Below are 23,191 nucleotides of genomic sequence, written 5' to 3' on the forward strand. Positions count from 1 at the left end.
GCAAAAAAAAAACTGCAAATGTGTAGCTCAGGCAGCCTAGTCAGTTGATTGTCGGCACTGTCGATCACAGCCAACATGGCGGAGGAATTAGTGACGGATGCTTCTCAGCCTCGGGTACAAACAATCCTATTTCGAACTTTTTTTACATAAGGTTTTATATGTAATGTTTTCTTTAAGTGTGCATAGTGGCGCTTTGTCTAGTTTTAACACGTGCATGTACGTAGATGCTAAACGTATAGTTATTAAATCACTAAATATTAGGGATGGACGGATCATCCAAAGTATCGATACTTCCGATCCTGACGTTTCATTTTTGAGAATCGATCCTCACATAAAAATATCGATACCAGGTGCTTTCTTTAGCCAGTGATTTTTTATTTATTTTTTTATTAAACTAAATGTGTATCAGATATTGAAAAGTGAAAATAAAATAAAATGAAATGTAGCACATTGTTGTTTAGGATAGGAACTACTTCTCCTTCCGCCCTCTAACTCCGCTCCTCATATAGCCTATACACAGGCACGCCGAGACACACGCAGTCACTCAGTCACAGTCAGTCAGTCACATAAACGAGTGAACACGGTTACCAGTGCTGCTCTGCTTTTATGGCCGAAAGAAAACGAAGCATCGTTTGGAGTAATTTCACTCCAATAAACAGCAATGAAGCAAAATGTGACATATGTCAAAAGTGTGTAAGATATTGTGGCAATACCATAAACCTTCTAAAACACATAAAAATCAGTCACACACGAGAGCATGACGAGTTGCAGCGGAGGCGATTAGGGGGAGAGAACACAGACAAATACCACCACGTCTAGTGACAGAGTGAGGCAGAGTTCTCTGACAGAAGCCTTTCAGAGAGGCAGGCATTATCCAGGTATCTAAGTGATAATATTAGGTTATTTTAATCATTTAAACAGAAATCAGTTAATACTTTTTATTTCTTGAGGAGCATAATATTACAGTGGGTGCATGTACATATACACTAATACCCCGATACCCCGACTAAGGTTAATATCCGGCTATGTAAAAAGTAATGTAAACACCTTTATCTGATATCTTTAATCGGGGTCTTAATAGCAGTAACACACCAAGATTTCTGCCCAACACTTTGATTAATCTGGGGATGTTATCAGCTTTGTCAGATTTCTATCTGTTCTTTAAATGCGTTCATGTCTGACTACGTAACCGGCGCCAGGTCTTTTATAAAGAGAAACCCCACTATTTCACCGATCCCATGGAAACAAGGTTTTTTGTGTAATCGCGGTATTGCTGTGCATGTAAACACTTCAGTCGAATTATTGCCATAACCTGATTTTTTCCAGTCGGTGTTTTGTTGTGCATGTAAACGCACTCAATAGGCTGCTAGATTGGACACATTTTCAAACAATATCTGAATGCATTATATCAATTTTGTGGAAAAACTGATATGCATTGCTCAGGATTTCTAAAACATAGATTATATCTTATAAAATGTAGGTAAAGATCTCAAGTTGCTAATACCTTCAGGAATGATCTGGTGAATATAACTCTTATGCCAGCCATCATTTTATCACAAAGGTGTCACTTTTATCAAATGGTGGATAATGCATTTTGGAATGAAACTCTTCATACATTAATTAAATTACACACTTTAAATGTTAAGTAATTGCCTGTAGCTACTTAGTCTAACTATTTTAGGCTGAATGAGAGTTACTCCCATATACTGCCCATACTGTATAAAGACATAACTGCATGTAGTGTAGCTTATAGGACATAAGTATTTTTATTTTTCATAGATGACTCCCAAAGAGCTGCAGAGGTTACAAGAAGCCTGGGAGAGATGATTGTGAGGGACCTCCAGCCAATCTCAATTGTTGAGGATAGAGGTTTTAATGCATTTGTCAAGACCCTTGATCCGCGCTATAAAATCCCAAGCCGCGAACGCTTGATGGAGGGTACAATTGCCGACATGTATAAAGACTGTCAAGACAAAGTAAAGGCAAATTGTCAACGTGCACACAGTGTGGTTCTCACAACAGACATGTGGACTTCAAGGTCCACAGAGGCATATTTGACTGTGTCCTGTCATTTCATTGACAACTGGCAAATGCAGGAGTTTGTTTTAGAAACCTGTAGTTTTTATGGACAGCATACAGCTGACAACATTAGTTTAGAGCTAAAAAGAATAACAGATGAATGGGGCATAACTCAGAAGGTGGTAGCAGTTGTTACAGGCAATGGTGCAAATATGGTTTCTGCAGTGCACAAGGCTGGGTGGAAGCACTACCCCTGTTTCGCCCACACCTTAGACTTGGTGGTAAAATATGGAATTAAAGCTGTTCCTGAAGTTGTTCAGCTCCTGGAAAAATGCAGTAGCATTGTATCTTTTTTCCACCACAGCACGAAAGCCACAGAGAAGCTCAAACAAATACAAAAGCAACTGAAGGTGGCAGAGCATAAACTGATTCAGTCAGTAGAAACAAGGTGGGATTCTGTATTCTACATGTTGGAGAGACTCCATGAGCAGAGGGAAGCAGTTACCACAGCCCTCTGTCTACTTGGAAAGAATACCCTATGCTTAAGCAATGAAGAGCTATCCATGATCCACCTTACCATTGAGGCCCTGAGACCCTTCAAAGAGGCAACGCGGGAAGTTTCAGCCGAAAAACATATTTCTGTCTCAAAAGTGATTCCCCTTGTGTCACTACTTCTCAGAGCAGCTGCAGCCACTGAACGTCAAGGTAGCTCCCTTGCCACAGAACTGGCACTGCAATGTCAACGCAGATTCCGTGGGATTGAAACCCTTCACAGTCTCGCTGCCAGCACGTTCTTGGACATAAGGTTTAAAAACCTTTCATTTCGTGACAGAGACAATGTGGAAACTATGAAAAAGCGAATGCTCACTGAAATGCAGGAAGTCCATCAGCCCACTTCAGAGTCACCACCGCCAGGCTCTACCTCAGCACCTGTGCCAAGCTCTGCCTCTGCACCTATGCCAAGATTTGCCTCACCAGTGACTCCTGCATCTACCCCAAGCTCTGCCCCAGCTACACCAAAAGGAGGGATATGGGCGGATTTTGACATTCAAGTTCTGTCTGCCCAACAGCACCGCTCAACAGGTACTGATGCACTCATTGAAATGCGCCGTTACTTAGAGGAAAAGTTAATTCCCCGGGACGAGGACCCATTACATTGGTGGCAAGATCATGAGCAAACATTCCCATCTCTAAGCAGACTTGCAGCAAAATACCTGGGATTCATTGCTTCATCCGTACCCCGTACCCTTTTTCAAAGGCAGGAGAGTTAGTGAGCCAAAGAAGAAACAGACTGAAGGGGGAAAATGTCAACATGCTGTTGTTTCTAAACAAAAACCTATAAAAGGGGAAAGAATCAAGGTAGAGGTTGACAATTACTTTATGTAGCCTACATTTCAAGTGTTGACCTCAAGTGCATCCTGCCTGGTGCTGTAAGAAGTTTATGTGTTAAAAATTAAAAGATAAATTAAAAGATAAACCTAAATTTATGTGTTCCTAGAAATCAGAGCAGCATTTATTCTTCTTTTCTTCTTAAGAGATTTTTATTTTATGTTGTTGATTTCACTTCAGGGTATCTGATTAGCCCAAATTTTCAGTTGAAGTGATGTGAAGAATAACACCTGAAAAGGGTAATAATATAATTGAACATTTGTTGAACGTTATTGAACATGTGTTTTATAATTGCTGCTATTAAACAGAAAACAAAAAGAGAAGTCTGATCATTGGTAGTTTATTTAATACTAATGCAAAGGCTTTCAAATATAATTTTTGATGTCTGCATTTACCAATTTTCACTGTAGAAATCACAAAGATTTCCCCTTTTTATGTACATAAGAAGACTTTTAAAAGTATCGGTATCGGTATTGGTATTGGGATACTAGCCTTGGTATTACTTGGTATCGGATCGAAAAGAAAATCAGTGGTATCGCCCATCCCTACTAAATATGACCAATAAATTATGACCGATCGACAGTGCCGACAATCAAATAACTAGGCTGTCTGAGTTACACATTCGCAGTTTTGTTTTTTGAGCGTGAAATCACTCTCAAAAAGATTTGTAAGCATAGACTTTACGAGAGTAAATAAATGTTAAAAACTAAAATGTAATTCTTTAAAGTAGTAAAAACATTCATATTAGTGTTCAGTTTGTTTACATTTGTTAGCCTTGAGTTTGATCGAAGTTCAATGTAATGGAGCACTGTGCCTTTAAGAAATGAATAATTTGAACAGGGGTAGGTGACGTCACAGAAAACGTGTGAATATGTCCATGGACTTAAAAAGTGTACCGTCCGTAGTTGTAGCTTACTACAAAGATAAGAAATAAAAGAAAATATATCAAAAAAGCGTAACCGTCACTGAAAGAGCACTTTAACCCTTTGCAAACATTACTAATTGACAACACGAGGGCGAATTGGATGTGCAGCATCCACTTTGTGAGTTATTGGCGAGACATACAGGTTAACAGAGGACTGTTTGTGACGTAGCATATCCTAATGTCTTCCAAACATGATGTTCTTGTTGTAGGTAATTCCATTGTGAGCCAAACTCTTCAATTCACAATTACAGAGCTGGAGAAATTTGCTAAGCTTGACACTTTAAAAATCAACCCCTAATTAGACAAAATTGAAAACATTTTAAATATACTTTTAAATTAAACAAACTTGAATGTATTGCAGGTCAGAATTGATTTCAGGTAATACAATGCTCAATTTAATTTTCTAAGAATAGTTTTTTTTTTACTGTGGATCACTACTGCCCTCTGGTGAAAGTAAGATGAACTGCACTTAAGAGATTTCTATTTCTATTGCCCCTCAACATGTTATGTTACTATCATTCCAAACTGTTTGTGTATTATTAATATTGAGAGAGGGAGGCTAGTAAAATCTATAATGTTGTACTGTATAGCCTTGTGTGGGTTTTGTGTTGTATTGTTTTCAGTGTTTTGTACTATTTGCAGTCTTATAATCCAGGTCTGGCAATGGAACGTGAAACAAGCAATGTGATTGGTCGAGCAAGGTTCCAGCTGTCCGTATATTGGATGGATACGGACAGTTGGAGCCTTGTCACATGTTCGAAATCACTACGCTGCCTCACAGAATTTAAAGTACCGGTAGCCATCTTGTTTACAGTTACAGATGTACAGTAACTATAAAACTGAGTCACAAATTACCAGTAAAAAAATCCCAAAAGTAGTAAGCAGACATGCCGATTTGGACGAAGAACAATTAATTGAACTGGAAAATAGCAAAACAGAAAAAAATACCAAAAATCTCAAAACTAAAAAAACAAATTGCTGTCTTTCAGGACTGGCTTAAAATAAAAAAAAAATTGTCTCAACTGTGGAAAATGCACATCTTAAGAAAATCTTAAATACTAAGGGATGTCTATGTAAATGCCCATAGAGAAGAATATAACATTTCAAGCTCCTTTAGTCTCCGAACAGGAATGAACCGCTGTCTAAATGAAAACAAAACTGGGGAATCTGTCAATATACACATTCACCCCGACTAGAAAAAAATGAATTCAATGCCGTCTCAAATCCGCCACCTGGTGAATCTTTTCAACGGCAATGTACAATTCAACACATATCAAAAATAAAGATGTACTTACTTTGCATGTTTCAATTAAATTAATGTACTCAGCTTAACTTAGTGTGCAGTTCAAAGTTATAAATGGGACTACTTTATTGGCATAAGGATATTTAATAAAAAAAAAAATCATTTTTTACCCTAAACATGATCTATGCTTTTTATTTTCAAATCCACTGTTTGACCTGGATTATAAATTCAATAAGGCCCTTCAGGGTGTCCATATATGTCCAATATACAGACTTCTCAGGGGTTGGACTTCTCTCCTTTGAAACATCTGTATATTGGACATAAACGGACACCCTGTCGGGCCTTTTTGCATGCATATAGGTATATAACATTTTAAATGATAGAAACTGTATGTGTCTGAAAGACAGTGATTTTTTTCAAGAGTGGAGAATCATGATGCAGCTCGTCTTTCTGTGTCTGAAAATGTGTAATCTCTTGTCAAGGATGTGACTGGGGGTTTGAGGTGTAAAGAAAGCACATGTGTTAGTTTCACATGTAAAGATTATGCAATCAATGTAAATAATTAAAACATGGCTGTAACAAATGGCTCAATGAAGCAAAACATGAAAGTCATCTTGAAAATCACAGAAAGCTAATGGGCAGCTTTACGTGCGCTTTAATGCCTTGTATGGACCAAAATTAAGACAGATGTTGCATCTGCAATTCAAAATTTTGCACTGCGGATTTAAATAAGATTGATATTCAATTGGATACATTTGCTCACTGTTATTTAATAGCACAAAAGATACAAAAATGGTCAGCTTTGCAGCCATTTTAATGAAAAGCGTCCTGATTTTCCCACTTTCCACTCTTGTTTGTTGACCATTATTGTCAAGGCTATATTATAACTCAAAATAGTTCAAAAATACCTAAAGAAATACAAGCTCACTCAATTTGAGCAGGAAGGTGTACAATAAATAAGTATTTTATATATAAACACTGTTTCATTAATAAAGGAGTGAATTCAGGGAAGTTGGTTTTTTTCACCACTAGGTGGAGCAGTACTTCTACAATTGACTGTCCTTGAGTAAGGCGTTGTGGAATGAGTAATAATCTGAACGGAAGTGACTAAAATGACAACTGTATTATTGCTGGTTGCTTTGCATACAAAATAACTGAGTGCAAAGAACCAATACCTGGGTAGGTGAAATGCTTTATCCATCGGAATTTGTAACACAACAAACTCATTACAGAATGACAATACATTTGTCAAATGCAAAAACTACACAGTTAGCCCAAGAATTTCTGGCATCCATCAATTAGTAAATTCTAGCACACATGAATGCATGTAAATTTGCTATATAACAATCATTCAATGCTTACAGTAAGGTACATTATTTCACAGACAAGCTAATCAAAAATGGCATTTTATACTGATTATTAATTGATACATTTTAATACACACAATATGTTAACAATATATATAGTACCAGACATTTACACAAAGGTGAAAGCGCTTAAAACTGTAAAGTCATGAACTCTACAACCAAAGGCTCAATTGCACACACTCCAAATTTAAAATGAATTCCTGGTACAGAAACATTGAACACGTTCTCACACCTGACTGAGTCATAGGAAAGTATATATTACTGTCCATAGGGTCCTGGCATACTGATGTTGCACAAGTAAAAAAAAAAAAAAAGGAAGCCATTCGAGTCATCAAAGCCACTTTGGAACGGGCTTCTGCAGAATCAGGTTTATAGTGTAAAAATAATACAAAATCTTGGTGTAAGTGAAGATTCAAATCCATTCCTTGATTCGTTTTTCACAATCCATTTCCTCACTTTGACTTCCAGTCAAACTATTTTCTCCTCATAGCACATGGAGTTGGTTATTCAGCCACATGATGTCAATATGTCTACACGTTACACAGCTCTGCTGATGAATTGTAGATGGAGTTCACCCTTTCTACATAGCTTGCATAAGGTTCAACTTCTTCCACATCCTGCTGTTAAAAAACAAGAAAAGATTTACATATAATTTAAATAATTACTTTTAAATGTGTTAAACTTTGTCAGTTTGAGAGCCAGAGATGGCACCTTAAATTCATAGCTACAGATGTGACCATCTTCTGGTTTCAAAATTTAAAAAAATCTGAGTTGCAGATGCAACATCTGTCTTAATTTTGGTCCAGTAAGGCACCCATAAATTGCCCCACTGCACATTTCAACACATGTGATTTCCTGGTCTCCTCCATTTTCAGGAGGAGATGAAAACATGTTAGAAGATAAACAGGATAAATAATATGTATTCTCGAAGGAGAAAGCATAGAGATATTAATAGTATTTTTATGTTTTTTATGCACAAAGTTGGGTAGAATCTCGGTGCCAGAACTGTCCCCTAGCTAGAATATGGTGGGTGAGTTGAGTCTTTTGTTAACATTAGTTTGCAGTTACTGATATTGTGATACTTGCTTTACAGTTACTGATATAGTAGTGGTATTTACTTTGCTGTTATTGACAGAGTAGTGATACACTTTAGTAGGGATGTTGCCTGCCCTACCTACCACCCCTGTGCAGATGAGGACAGTAAAGCTGAGGGTACACAAAGCCACTTTTTCAGGAATAGTGGCTTGAAACCTGGTTCCAGGAGACGGGGGGACCTAGTTTGAGGCAACTTTACTGTATCAAACCCCAAATCTTCTCTGGTGTGCCATGCAGTGACCAGAAACCTGGTCTCCTGAAACCAAGTCCCAAGCCACAAAGTGGCATTGTGATCCCTCAGCTTAACAATGAGCCAGAGTAGAAGGGTATACATAGTATTACAGTATAATGGTATAATATATTTGGGCTGTAGTGTCATATGAATGTAGGCCAGTAGTGTATAGAATACATAAATGAATATATAAATAAATAAAATTCATAGTATGTTCTCAATAACAACTATAAGACCAAGGGCCAGATCTGCCTCCAATTGTATTTTCTGTTTCTGTAGACTGCAGGAAAAAGAGTGAGGAAAGAAATGGGGTGGATGGGGAATCCATATTGGCACTAGAGAAAGCAATTTAGTGGGGTGTGCCAAGAAATGCAGTTGGACTCTCTGGGGGTCTTTGTTGGTTATGAAGGGCAATACCCTATAGAGGGTACTTAATTCTTGGTTTTCATCATGGCAGGGGATTGATAGTTTTAAGTGTTGTTTCTTTCTTTGATTAAGTTGTAATCAGACCAGGTATTGACACAGGGAAGATACATGCTAGCTATTCTGAGCTGGAAATGGGGTTTGTTTTCTTGTTCAAACACAAATTCAGTTAAGAGTTTTTCAATATTAAATATTTTAAACATTTCATATTGTATTACCTGAGTTTTTGTTGGTGTAGTTGCTACAGGCATGGTTGACTTGCAACAATTTCTGTTGAATACAAAATATCATTATACTGTCTGCAAAAGTTTGGATCAAATAGACACTTGTTTAGTCTTAGTTAAGAAGATACAATAGTCTCTTAATAATACATATTAAACTGGACTCACTAAGCATTTAGTCCATTAAACAAAAAAACAAACAAAAAAAAAACAGGAAACCAAAATAATAAATCATTTAGCATGTTAATTAATACTTCAGTTAATTCTTGCTAGTACTGTTATATTACCTATCTGGTAAAGTCTGATAAAAACTATTGTTTTAATATTGAGTGAATCTGGCCCATTGTGGAATTCCCAATGTGAAGAACAAAAATGTCTTACCTGAGGTCAGCTAGGTGCTTTTTTATGCAAACAAAAGATGTTACAAAAATAATCAATAGAACACAAAATAAACCGGCGGGAATGACAGGCCAATATCTTAGATGTTGCGCTAGAAAGAAAATAAACAAAATAAAGCATTATTAATTATTGAATTTAACAAACATGTACAAACGTGTGCCTAAAAAGTATTCTTTTCATTAAGTCTTACAAAACTGCAGACCAGTTCAGTAGTAGACCAGAAAACTAATCTAACCTTCATAGGTCCCTATTGTTCATCTTCTCAGTACAAGACACAGAAACTATTGTTAAATTTGTTATCCTATGGAAGTCTTTAAGTAAAGTTATTTAGTGCTAGAAGAGCTGTTTTTTTATACCATAATACTGTATGAAAAAAAGCTGATTGAAATCATCTACCACTGCATATTTATGGTCAATTCCAATTTTAATGGAAGTGACATTTGCACACAAAATGTAACTTTGTAACCATGCACAAGGACTCCCTTAATGAATTACACAAACGTTGTTCACTATATAGATGAAGTGCTTTTTAAACTATGTCCTGTTAAAATCTCACAGTTCATAGTATCACAGTTTTGTTTGGAGCTGCCCACTGATGGTCATGTTATGGGTGTGACAGGAATGGACAAGCATCATTGTGTCAATTTATATGTTCTGAAAAGTCTGTAATTTGTTGGACCTCCAACCAAAACATTTACCGTGATTTACCGTGATTACCGCTCACAATCATATTAACACTAGAACAACCGTGTTTATAGGCATACCTAGAACAACCAACACCGGTCAATTTGACTGGTGTATTAAAAAATAAATATTATAATGAAAGGACAAACAATTGAATACAAGTCATGGTTTTATTCAGGAATGTCATATAAAGCATCTACACAATTGAAACATTGTAAATAAACAGACATTTAAACAGAAATGTGTTTATATACAGACATATTACACAAAGCACAACCTCAAAAAAACAGTAAAAAATGAAATACACAAATATTTGAAAATAAATTTGTGTATACACAGGTACATCATGTACATACAAAACTTTACAAATGAAACAATGTAAATAAGTATAAAAAAGTAAAATAAATGGGTTTATATTACCTACATAGCAAAGAGCATATACACAACCGAAGCTATGCGTTTATACACAGACATAATAAAATCGAAATTACATGAATAAATAAACATTTGAACAGAATGGGCTTCATTTACAATCCTTTACAAAGTCGAAGTGCTGGCACAAATCACACTGATCCTGCGCTTTTCAAAATATGCAGTGCACTTACCACAGACTGTCTTTGTTTATTTGGCACCGCTATCAACAGTAACCCAGGCTTCTGGCATGCTCCACGGGCATATACTAGTGCAATGAAAGCTTCTAATTCCTCCAAAGGACATTGACCAGGGATCATCTTGTAGTTGTCGGTGGGCTTCTGCTTCAGTGCAATGTTGTATGTGGTGAAGCATATGCATGTCAATCAATAGGCGAAAAGCACTCAATGTGCTCTCATCAACGTTGCGTTTTGCATATGCCGTGGGCCCTGGAACTTCCCTCAAAAATATTATGTTCACCCCTCCTACCCACAGCTTCAATACCAGGATTTATAGTGTTATTACCAGCCTCTTGAGTGTCAGGTGGTGCTGGCTCTACCACTGGAGAAGCGGCTGCCTCAGGTGCAGGGGCTGATGCAGGTGAAGTGGTTGGCATCAGGGGCTGCCACAGGATTGCTTCTTCTGCCACAGGGTCTCCTGCACCCTCGGTGTCACTGCTGCTGGAAGATTCATCTTCACAAACCCAGTCTGCTTCAGAGCCAGATTCGTCATTGTTCGTCTCTGCTGCATCAGAATCGTTGTTTGGTAAAAATCCTGCGTCTTTCGCGATCCATTTTCAATGTGTATTGGGGTAACAATGAATATCTTAGAAAAACAAGTGACTTGTATAGTAACCAGAGTGCAGACAGATAGCCAGGCGCCGTGAGCTGTCAAGGTTGATAGGTGGGCTATCAGGAGGCTCATTGAAACAATAAAAATGTCCAAAGACCGCCCACTTGAGGAGTGCAGACTGATATAATCGAACTTCAATACATGGCGGCAAGTCCCAACTGATAAATACAAATAATACCGCAACATTTCATTGTTATAATATGTTTCATATGTACTGGTCAATTTGGAATAGGTATGACAGTATTTTATCTCACAAATTTTTGCAGCTACGCAAGTCTTTCTTAGTCAGGGTAATTAGTACATATATTTAGGAAGTCAGGAAAGCACAGCTCTGTATCTTAAACACACACACTGCAATTTAAATTTAAGTTAAAAAAAACGGTAAAAATGACCATCTTGGTTGTTCTAGTGTCAAGGAATGTATCATATTAATATTATATAAATGACACGGCTTTAAGCCCAGCATTTTGGATGTGACAGTGTCTGAACTTCAATCAAGTAACTCATTCAAATAAAGTTTTAAAAAACATTATGTGTTACAATAGTTTGTCATTTAAACCCCCCCCCCCCAAAAAAAAAAAAAATGAAATCAAGACTTAATTATGATTAGTCAATAAAGATGCACCCTGTATTTACATCTGCATATACAACCAATACCAATACATTAATAAACATGCCAATATGTTTCAAACATTACTGGAAAGCTTCCATTATATACTATCAGCAAAACTAAGATTAGAAATACTTCAAAAGGTTAAAAAAGTTGGTAATGAAATAGTTAAGTTCTACTGGACACCACCTGTAATAGAATACAGCAGTGCACTAACTGTAAAGATACTGTCTAAAAGTGAGTGGTCTACATTGCGTTAGTACAGAGAGAGTTAAAACAATATGGCACTGAAACGGTTAAGGTTCAGTGGACACCACCTGTAATTGAACTTGACAGGGGGAATCACAGAATACAGTTGTACACCAGGTATGAAGCCAATATCTCAAAGCACATGGCCCTAATATGGCAGCCATCTTAGGTCACTGGTCAAAGTGAAGGATGTTGATAGATTTTGCTTGAGCAGAATCCATAACACTGAAAAAAAGTTGCAAGCTGAAATTTTCTGAGATTAGCAGTTTAATAAGTAGTGGTGGTAGATTTACAAATTCATGTCAGCTCCCGTAACAGGGATGCAAATCAATAACATATTTAAGTTTTCATTTTTTTGTGACAAGAACACCAGGACTAGTCTGCACTCTTTTGATTGGCTGACTTTATCAGTGCCTTTTTGTACTGAATATTATTGGGTAGTAAAAAGTTATTGTGGTTTCCAAGAGTCTAGCTTTTAAACCAAAGGTACAGGACTATATACATTGCACCTGTGATTGTCTGAGTATCTCTACAATACAAATACAGCTTTCTTTTAATTTGTAAATCATATTTAATAAACAGTAGTAAACATACCTGTGCCTCTAATGTAAGGAATTGTGTAGGTTTGTGATTCATTCCAATATGGATGACTGACTATGCAGGTGATATTCCCCATAGATGTATTGTAAGGTATGATAAGCCTGCTTTCCACTGTAAAGGTACGATTCTGGTTGTAAATGATCTTGTCAGCTACATTTTCATCTGATGTCCATGCTATGCTTGCATTTGGTCTCCCATTGGAAGCTTCACACACAGCCACGTCATGATTGTCATTGGTAGAATATTCAATTCTTCCACTTATCTCTGGTTGAACTGTAAAAGAATACATTTAACCATTAAAACATGATTTTAGTTGAATATTTTGTTTGAGATACTATATCATGGCATTGATAGCAACAACTTGAGTTTCCTTATTTCTTCTTTGAGAAGTACATTTGTGTTTGTGAATTTTCTATTTTAAAATTTAACAGAAACAGCCTTTACATGACTTGCGCAATAACATGTGCAGCCATCTGGACCCCCAAATGTTTAAATCCACCCGCAGTCCCAGTGTATTGAACAGCCTTTGTTCAATTGTCACTCTCTTTATCTATCCAGGTGTCCTCTGGGTTGTGCTGGTAGTAGAGCTCTTTGAAATGTTATTCTTACCTATGGCAGATACATTGAACACTGTTGTGTGGCTCCCATGTTGGAAGGCTGTCTGACATTTGTAAATCCCTTCATATGCATAGTTAAATGGGGGTATGTGCAGCTGTGATCTTCCTTCAGTTGTATTGATAAGTATTCTTCCATCATTACAATTATTGACAGGAGGCTCGCTATTGCTGTGTGCAATTCTGCATGTTTTGTTCGTCTTCGTTAACCCCCAGGTATCATACAGCATTGTGCTCCATGTTCGATTTGTGCAGCTCAGATTAATCTCCTCACCCAACTTAATGCTGATGAACTCTTCATCTAGGGAAATTAAAAGGAAATTACTAATAACATTATAAAACCATGGTAGTGTATTTAAGTGCTTTATCAATTATCACAAGTGTGATACTGTATATTTACAGAGATTTGGGGAATTGATAATAACAAGAATTCAAATTCTTAGTAAAAAAAAATATATTCTTTTGTGTCACAGACCCTAATGGGACTGAAATATATGGGGCCTATGATAACCAACATAAAGTGAAGGTCATGTTTAATGTAATGCAGGATCCAAATCATACATTTTCTGTTTTAATATTAAATACAAAAGGTTTACATACAAATATAGGGGAGAAATTACATTGGTAAAGTTAGTGAGAGTTAAACAGTATAGCATACTTTTACAACATTAAAGACTACTTTAAAACTCTCAGGAAAGATTAATAAACGGAAGCAAGGATGTAAGAGACAAAGTGAGTCTGTCTTTAGTAATATTAGCTATAGTTATTTTTTCAACTTAAAACACTGTTCCCCTTATTATTTAATAAAGCATCACTACTTAATGGCAAGTGTAACGCTTAGTACTGACGCTGTATTCAGTAACTATTTTTGAATTATATACAAATCTTTTTTTAACAATTACCAAAATAATCCAGTGATTTTGTTGAAGCTGAAGAGCTTGGTGTCACACTGAAGGCGAGTGAAGGATTTGATTGGGTTTCTAAAGAAGAAATCAAGGTTATATGGGTTAATGTCTAACAAGAAATATTAGTACAATGTTAGAAATTACATTTTTGGAAGCAAATACACAGACAAAATGAGTCAGTTCAATTAGTTATAAAAAAAGGTTAACTTTGATTAGTGGTCATGACATTCACATTAGTTGCATTAGGAGTCTCAATAAATGTTAGGTATACATATAATATGACTGTGTGGTATCTTTCTGAAATAAAAATTAAAGTACAGTAGCCTTATCAACTTAGTCTGCAGGGCTGATTTCAGGAAAACAGTCTAATTGTGTGTGTTTGTGTATATATATATATATATATATATATATATATATATATATATATATATATATATATATATATATATATATATATAAGAAAAGAGAAGTCTCTGTTTAGTCATCAACCATGTTGAGTAAAAGATAAACCAAAGTCCACTTGTTTGTTGTTTGCAGAGACTGGGTGGGTCGCACACTCAGGATAGCTCAGTTGTATCCTTAATTCATTTTAGACTTGATGTTCATTAAAGTAAAAAGCAAGCGGCAATGTTTTACATCTAAAAAACAATTTTTGTTTATTATTAAAAACACGAAACACCACACGCTTCGACAATACATGTCTTCGTCAGGTGTTAAAGATTTAAAAAACAACATCAGGTCAATCCCATATATAAGTCAGCAGATGGCGCCAATTAAATAGAATAAGTAATTAACTCATAAGTAACGTATCTCAATTCAAGATATTTGGTCCTGACATATACTTAAATATGATAGTATAAATATAATTATTCAAATCATTAAAAGTACAACCATGGAATCATGAAAGGACCCATGAATTCGTAATAGGTCATCAATACATTTTCGAAAGGAACTCAGAGTAAAAAAATCACTGATATTACATTATAGTCTATGTTTCAAATTCAGTAAGTAAGAAATAATATTTCAAGTGCATTAACAACACAAAATATTACAATAATGTTGCATTTGTTGTACATACTTAAAATACTAAAAATAACATTTTATCAGATAATGTATAAGGATATTCCGATTTACAGAAAAGAGTCTCGTTTAAAGCACAAGGTTCCATGGATTTCAGTGTATAGTTCCAAGAGGCTTCTCTTTGTAATAATTTATTAACAATATTGCTACCTCTCTCTGAAGGGCATACTTTTTCAATTCCAATAAATATAAGGCTAGAAACAGAACCATGATTACATTTTATATAATGTCTTGCAATCGCATAGTCCATGTTGGAGTTATGTATAGCTGCCTTTTGTTCTGCTGTACATATTTTTAGTTGTCTTTTTGTTTGTCCAACATAGACTAGGCCACACAGACATTTAAGTAAGTAAACTACATGTGTAGTGTTGCACTTGATGAAACTGTCAATGTTAAATTTACGTCCAGACAGTTGGTGATTAAAATTCTTTGTGTTTTGTATTATAGCAGTGGATACATGTTCCACATCGAAAATTACCATGTGGAGCACTGATTTTAGTTAGTCAATTTCCATTACTTTTGGGAGTTTCATACTTAGAAGATACCAAACAGTCTCACCAGTGCATTATACAACCTCATCCTGACCTCCTTTGTTTTGTACTTTTGGCTATATACCTAAGCACTCTGTTTGCTTTTTGGATTGTATCCCTGCACTACCTGGTTGCTGACAGTGATGAGTCCATTACAGCATCAATGTCTTTCTCTAGTTCTATCCACCCATTTGGTATTTGGATCTTACATTTTTGTAATACTTTACATTTGTTGACAATGCATTTTATTTGCCAAGTTTCTGCCCAGTTCTGTATGCAGTGTAAGTCTTTCTGGGTTTCCTGAGTGACTGTAAGAGTGTCAGACACTTTCTCAAGCTTTGTGTTATCGCCCGATCTAAATAAACAAGAAACAGAGGTCTAAGCAAAGTCCCTGCGGCACCCAACCCCACTGACTAATATAGTCCATGGCTGCAAACGTCTTAAATTAACAACTCAGTCAGAGTTCTAGAAATACTGAAATAGCACACCCTCCAGGATCTTAAACTAAATGCAAACATCATCAGGACTGACAGCGCTGATAGAGATGGAAAAATGGCTGACTTTCCTGAAAATTGTTTTTTTTTTTGTCTACCACAAAACAATTAGTTAGTTACCAATATTAATCTGTAGGAAGCACTATTTTGTTGAGTGTTTTCAATGTTTAAAACTGCCTAATGTTACGTAGGGAGGGCACTCCAAGATTAAATAAAGTTTGTGAAACCAGACATTTGTCTTTTCAAAAATGTTAGGTGCATTGCTAGTAGCCTCTTTTGAGAACCTGCTACTTGTTATTTGCCTTTTCATGTTCCATGTAGTCTATATTCTGAGAGTTTAGTGCTGCAAAAAACCTGTGTGTGGGTAGCTTGAATCAGATTAACAGTAATTACAGTAAAGAAAATGAAAGCCACATGGAGAGTATGCAACATGTTTTAAATACTGTAGACTTGCTCTTTATAAATATATAAAAAGCATCTTCTTCTGTAACAGCTAAAAGTAGCATTTGATGTGCAGTCATGAATAGAAGTGAAAAGCATGCAAAGCAATTCCTACATGGAGAGACAGGTTGTATAGGGGCTTATCTGTATGAAGAAAGGACTGTTGTCAGAGGCACCAATAATCGCAGATAATTACAGTTTTTATATATATATATATATATATATATATATATATATATATATATATATATATATATATATATATATATGTTTTGCATTTAACCATGAGCAAATCAAAACACAATAGATATATTATATATTGTAAAAAATGTTGCATTTTATACCGCCTATATTTTCATACATTTTCACAAAGTGATTAACAAAAGTTTGTAATTAGTGCTGCCGGAATCCATAGCCTGCGTGATTGTAATATCAATCCCTGTAATATCAAGCTATGATTTCTGATAATATTGCCACATTTAGTTTTGGTTTTATCAATACTTTCCTTTACCAGGACACAGCTTTGCAAGACAAAATCATTTTCTTTTCAAGAGGGTTCCAGAAAAGAGCAAGTATTCATGTATTGTAATTAGTGTACATACAAAAATGGGTAAAAATACAGTAAACAAGCAAAAATGTACTGGATTTTTTTAAATAGGCCTCCTTGCACTAAAAACTTTGTATATGAATTGTAAGTATTTCCTATTGATATACTGTACACACAGTAATAATGAACATACCATTCAGTACCAGTGCTTACGATTTTCTTTATGGACATCATTTCAATATATTGTATTTCTGAATCAATATCTTCAACTCACACACCCCAAGTCTATCTGTTTTTTGGCAGTGCACTATATTATGATATCCTTCATCATTTTGTAACACTCAACTAAAATCATAGTAAAAAAAAAAAGTAATTTGAAAATTACACTTATAATTGTTTGCTATGATCTCAGCGATTCATGAAGTTATTACTCGGTCAGTTTAGCTAAAATGTTTTTTGTTTTTTTTGTTTTTTTTGGCAAAAAGACCTAATTAGCAATTACGGTAATCAGCCACTAAATAGCATGCTAAACTTTGTGTTCTCAGAGATCTCATGTGAGATGACTTATTTAAATAGAGCAAATGTAAGCAAGTTTGTTGTTTTACCTGGTCATCTACAGCAACTACATGGGTCTGCTCTTGTATAATCTCCAGGATAGAAGTGGGCAAAGCCGTCACTTCAGAGTTTTATTGCTTTTTCTCTAAAAAGTTGTGACTAACTCTCTCATGAAATGTTAATTAACAGACGTATGCTGCAATCAGCATTTATGCTTTTAATTTTTATCCTGAGTGACAGCTGAAAGCCAGAAACGACAGAAAAAACACACTATTGTGGCTCACTGTTTCAGACCAATTAGGCACATTTTAAGCTACAATCTGTGTGCTAAAACAAAAGAAAAAAAAAAAAAGAAACAAGCTTATCGGTATATATTCTATGACTTTCAGTTTCTGTATTGCAGGTGATGTGAGATGAAAAAGAAAAGTACCAGGATGTACTTTTGCACCTGCACCAGAATCCTTCACTTTTAACAACAAACTATTTGAACGGTTGTTCCATTGCTGTGTGCCTTGCCTGAATCTGTGTGCTACATATATATATATATATATATATATATATATATATATATATATATATATATATATATATATATATATATATCGCCTCACAGGGTTTCTAACCATTGAACCCACAATGCTCAACAGGTTGTGAAAACAGCTTATTTGAAAGAATTGGGGTTACAATTAGTCTGTACATTGGCACTGTTCCATTCATTTTGTAAAAGGCAGACAAGTATACGTAATATTTATATAGTATAGCACATTACACAGAGCCATTTTTAGGGAGTCAGACCCACAATTAGGATGAAGAACATAAGGGGTTCTGTTTTAATGATCTAAACAGTGGGGGCTATTGCATTGATTTGAAGGTTACATAATGCATCTATCTTGATAGCCTTCCCAACTTAAAGGTATAGTCCCTCAAAAATGACACCATTTTCTAATGAAAATATTTACAGTAGTATTCATGTTGGAACATTTGACTTTTTTTGCAGCTCTTTCCTAATCCCTATACAGTGAATACAGTTGTTTAGTGGAGAGGGGGTCTAAAAAATATTGAGTGCAATATACAGCCTGAATCAAAGGAGCAGTGAGATGAGCCTCATTCAAAGTATAAGAAATTAAGAAAAGCATTGCTTTTCGTTTCAACTCTGAACTCTAAATAGTAATGGAGACATATTATTCACATGTATGCTCTATTATTATATGTGTCTTTATCTTATCCTTTGAGATTTCAGTTATAGGTACAACATCACAATTTGAGTAAACACATACAGTAAAGGTTCTCACTTGTTTGGTCATTGGGTCTATTACAAACACATTGTATTACACTGAAAATAGCCACTACTGTATATGTTCAAAAAAGACTGAAGAAATGATGTGGCATTTACTACCCATGCACAATCTCCTCCTATTTACACCTGAAAAGGTTTGCAAAGATGATTACTAACACACTACCAAGTTGAACGTCATACCATACTTGGCAGTCATTTATAGTAATAAATAAATAAATAAATTCAGCACCAAAAACAATGCTATGAGAACCATACAGTTTGCAGTGCCTATACATTCAGGTTTAGTGTGAATACATTCAGGTTTAGACAATTTCTGTCATCTTCCACGAGCAATTCTAGTTTGTAAAATATCAGTGAGTCATGTTGAAGATTACATTATGTGGCTGCCTGAGTGGCAAGACAGATACCCTCATTTCTCAGCAAAAGGAAGTGAACAGCCTACACACTGCCCCACTCTACTGTAAGTAAAGTGGAATTTTATGGACGCAAACGTTCCACTTAGAATAATAAAGTTAACCGTTTGTCAATATTTCATTATTATTCCAAGGGTTAATTAATACAAATTGTCTACACATATTAGAATAAAAGGTATAATACAATGCCAAGTTGCAGTAAGTACTGTACAAAGATTAATGGTTTACACTCAACACTTCAAGCCTCTAGGGAAAAAAAAAAACATTTACTGTAATCGTTTGTGATATGAAAAAAATACTCCTTCATTCTTTATGCTGCACTTTTTGCTAGGTAATGAATAAATATGTACATTTTTAAACAAACTTTTGAGATTTTGAAGTGTTTGTTAGTAATTCCTTTCATCAAAACTTTAAATATTACTATAAATTATGCATCTACAGGATTATATTCAGGTGCTGATGTTGCGTAGTAAAAAAAAATTGAATTTCCTTTAACTGACTAAATTAAAATTCACCAAAACATTTTGTCAAGGGTTTACCAATTTTTTTATAAATACAAATATAAAAAAAAAAATGTTGTTTAAAAAAAAAAAAAAAAAGTTGTAATATAAAAATGTTAGCTGCTTGATATTGTACAATGTTCTAAACGAGACACTGTACATAAGCAGTTAATTTAAGCAGCTAAGTAAATTTTAATGGAAAGTGCATTCAATTACTTTACCTGCAGTGCCATACAGAACAACGGCGTGCTGAGTATAACTTAACATTATATTTGAAACGTTAAGATTAAAGAAGACAATATATTCCTTTACCATTACCATACCATGCCTTGTATACCATTAAGCAGTTTTGTAGACTATATAAATTCTTACTTTTCTAATGACAATCAACTGCTTACAGTGTCTCGTCAGCCAGATGTACTTTTCACCACAAGTCTCATGTTTTAAAACAAACTACTTTACCATTTGTCCAAGCGAAGCTGTTAGAAAAAGTAAGAAGACTGATCGTCCATAAATTCACAATCCATCCCATCTCTTCTGCAGTTCTATTACTTCAGTTTATGCAGAAAAATTATTATTTTTGTTCTGCTTTTCCAGGCAGTTCTATATTTAGGCAAAAGCTGCTTTTGTACTGCCGTCTGTCATGTTTCCCCTCTGATAGCATGCACTTGACACTCATTTATTTCCTGCTCTGTGTAATTGTTACCATTGTAAGCACGTGGTGTGCATGATTGCAAGTGACTGCCTAATCTGTGTGGAAACATTGATGGCTGTTTGAAATATATCAACCATAACTTTCAATAGCGCTAAATATAGAAATGTTGAAAGAAACTTTATAAATTGATTGATGATTGAAGACAGAGAAATACTTCTATTTGAAAAGTGTGTCACTGAATTTATGACGTTTTTCAATATCAGTTTGAAATATACCATGAACCCTTTTATTCACATCTTCTTGTGGACTGCTGCTGTAACTACTTGTGAGTAGAAAGGGGAGCTTGACAATACAGGCCATATATTAATCAATTGTGTGTATATTAAATCAGTAATTGTATACTGTATAAGTAGGCTGCAATAGCAGGCTTAAATCGTTCTGTCACTAATAATTTAGCATTAGTGTCCTAATATATCTGCGTCTGTTGACTTTGTTTCTTCTGGAGCAGATTATTTAAATTTTTTTTTTGTTTTTACATTTTCTGAAATTGTTTTTTCTCATATGTAAGCCAAGATTTGAGGTTGTGTGGAGCACGTTCCTGTGGTTGCTACAGTAACATTTTAAGGGGCACCTTTGTAGTTTATTACTGTAACAACTAGTTTACTAACAAATATTGCTCGTTTAGTGTTAATAGTTAGGGTAACACTTTACATTAAGTCTCTAATGACTGTATTTACATAGTAATTACTTAGTACTTACATATACTGTAAGTACAATGTTATTATGCATAGTTACAATGTACTTAACGTGTAAATATTTTTGCATGATATATGCAAGTACACAATTGTATCAGAAAATGGTTAGGGGCTTTAGTGTCAGGTTTATAATTAGGTTTAGAGGTGACCCGCTACCAAAGCCCACCATGTCCATTTTGAAGGTTTCTGAGATTTGGGCCACTGTAGCACATGTGTTGATTGTTACATTATGTTTCAGACTCTTCAGGCTCCATCCGTCCTACTTGCAGCCAACGTTGTGGTTTCCGGTAGTGATGATGATGGACATGCTGGATGTACACGCCAAATGCAAAAGCACCTGCAATCATCTTCCTTGTGAAGTAACAGAGAGCCTTCTTCTTTCCCATTGTTGTTGAATAGTTACACACAACTATAGGTCTGATGGGGAAACAATCTGCGGTACAAAATAACGAACTAAAACTTGTTTTTCTGTGTGAATAATTGCTTAAAGAAATATGTCTATCCCCTCGACCTTATGACAAATACACATGTGCCCGTGGCAGAAGATACTCACTACAGAAAAGAGAAGGAACTCATGACACCCGACCATACACTGCTTTGCCCAGCTTGCTAAATATTAGAAATATAGTGGAAGCTTTATCCTCTTCAAAATGCAAACTACAAAAACAGAACTGTCCATTGGGATTCTTTTATTTCTTTATTTAGCTATGTTTGGAAGAATGACAGACACAGCGCAATCAAAAATGAATTAACATGAACCAGGTTTGTTGACGGAATTATTTAAAAGTCCTTGTGAATTATGTAATACTTACTTTACAATGAAAAACAATATTGTGTCTGATCCCGACTGTTGTTCCTACAATAATCTGAGTGGGAGGTAATTAATTGCTTAAAACATTCCAGAACTGGAGGGTACAAAAATAACTCCACACGCTAGGGGTGTCATAGAAATGTGCCTATATATTTGTCTATTAATAATGAACAACATCTCTAGTCTTTAATCAAGAAATAGCACCGTGTCTTTTTTTTTTTTTTTTTTTTAGTCTTTTGCTTCTCTCTCTTGGTTTAACTTTCCTGGAAACCGGTTGTCAGCACCAAAGACAGGATATGCCTCAAATAGATTTCCTGTTTTGCAGTGCCTGAATTTACCAGTTACAAACGGACATCGACAGTAATTGTTTAATTTGCTTCTACTAATTTCCTGGGAAGGACTATTGGTTTATATTTTGAGTGTCTTTAATATGGTTCATTTTTGACAGCTTTGCAGTACATAATAATAATAATAATAATAATAATAATAATAATAATAATAATAATAATAATAATAATAATATGGTTATAATGAAAAAGTATAAATAGTTTCAATGTATGTTTTTTCTTTCTTATTTCTCTGTTAGTAAATACATACTGTAATTCACATGCAATATCTTGCTGATCTTCAGCTTTGTTTGGAAAATGTATTTTAAGCTCCATGTTGGATGCTTAAATAGTTATAACAATATTCACATTTACATTTCAGCAATACATAAAATAATAAACAACACAATCTTTTGTATTAAAACACGCAATGACTTCTGCATTTAAATCAGCACTGTGTCTGTGTTAATTCTTGATGCCCACTCAACTGAAATTGCTGCAAAGAAACTTCCCTCACAAATGTACTTTTGCTAAGTGTAATGCAAGCTA

General features: G+C 35.1%; 2 protein-coding genes across 4 annotated transcripts; one reads left to right on the plus strand and one right to left on the minus strand.

The window, feature by feature from the left end:
• Positions 1 to 1,823: 1,823 nt before the first annotated feature.
• On the plus strand, positions 1,824 to 3,290 carry LOC117406538 (E3 SUMO-protein ligase ZBED1-like). The gene has a single exon (XM_034010611.3). The coding sequence runs from the start codon at positions 1,824 to 1,826 to the stop codon at positions 3,288 to 3,290; it is 1,467 nt and encodes a 488-aa protein (XP_033866502.3).
• A 2,935-nt stretch (positions 3,291 to 6,225) lies between these two features.
• Positions 6,226 to 20,762, minus strand: LOC117407079 (cell surface glycoprotein CD200 receptor 1-A-like). Of its 3 annotated transcripts, none has more exons than XM_034011695.3 (7): positions 20,558 to 20,762; positions 14,236 to 14,313; positions 13,329 to 13,634; positions 12,714 to 12,992; positions 9,296 to 9,404; positions 8,912 to 8,963; positions 6,226 to 7,560 (listed from the first exon to the last, which is right to left on the minus strand). In XM_034011695.3, exons 1-7 carry the CDS (start codon positions 20,625 to 20,627, stop codon positions 7,474 to 7,476), a joined length of 981 nt encoding a protein of 326 aa, XP_033867586.1. In that variant the 5' UTR covers positions 20,628 to 20,762; the 3' UTR covers positions 6,226 to 7,473. The 3 variants fall into 3 exon arrangements, with proteins under 3 accessions (XP_033867586.1, XP_033867585.1, XP_033867587.1); XM_034011694.3 differs by having other exon boundaries at positions 6,228 to 7,563; XM_034011696.3 differs by lacking the exon at positions 14,236 to 14,313 and having other exon boundaries at positions 6,228 to 7,563.
• Positions 20,763 to 23,191: the final 2,429 nt, after the last annotated feature.

This window comes from Acipenser ruthenus, chromosome 8 (genome assembly GCF_902713425.1).
Source record: "Acipenser ruthenus chromosome 8, fAciRut3.2 maternal haplotype, whole genome shotgun sequence".
Lineage (NCBI taxonomy): Eukaryota > Metazoa > Chordata > Actinopteri > Acipenseriformes > Acipenseridae > Acipenser > Acipenser ruthenus.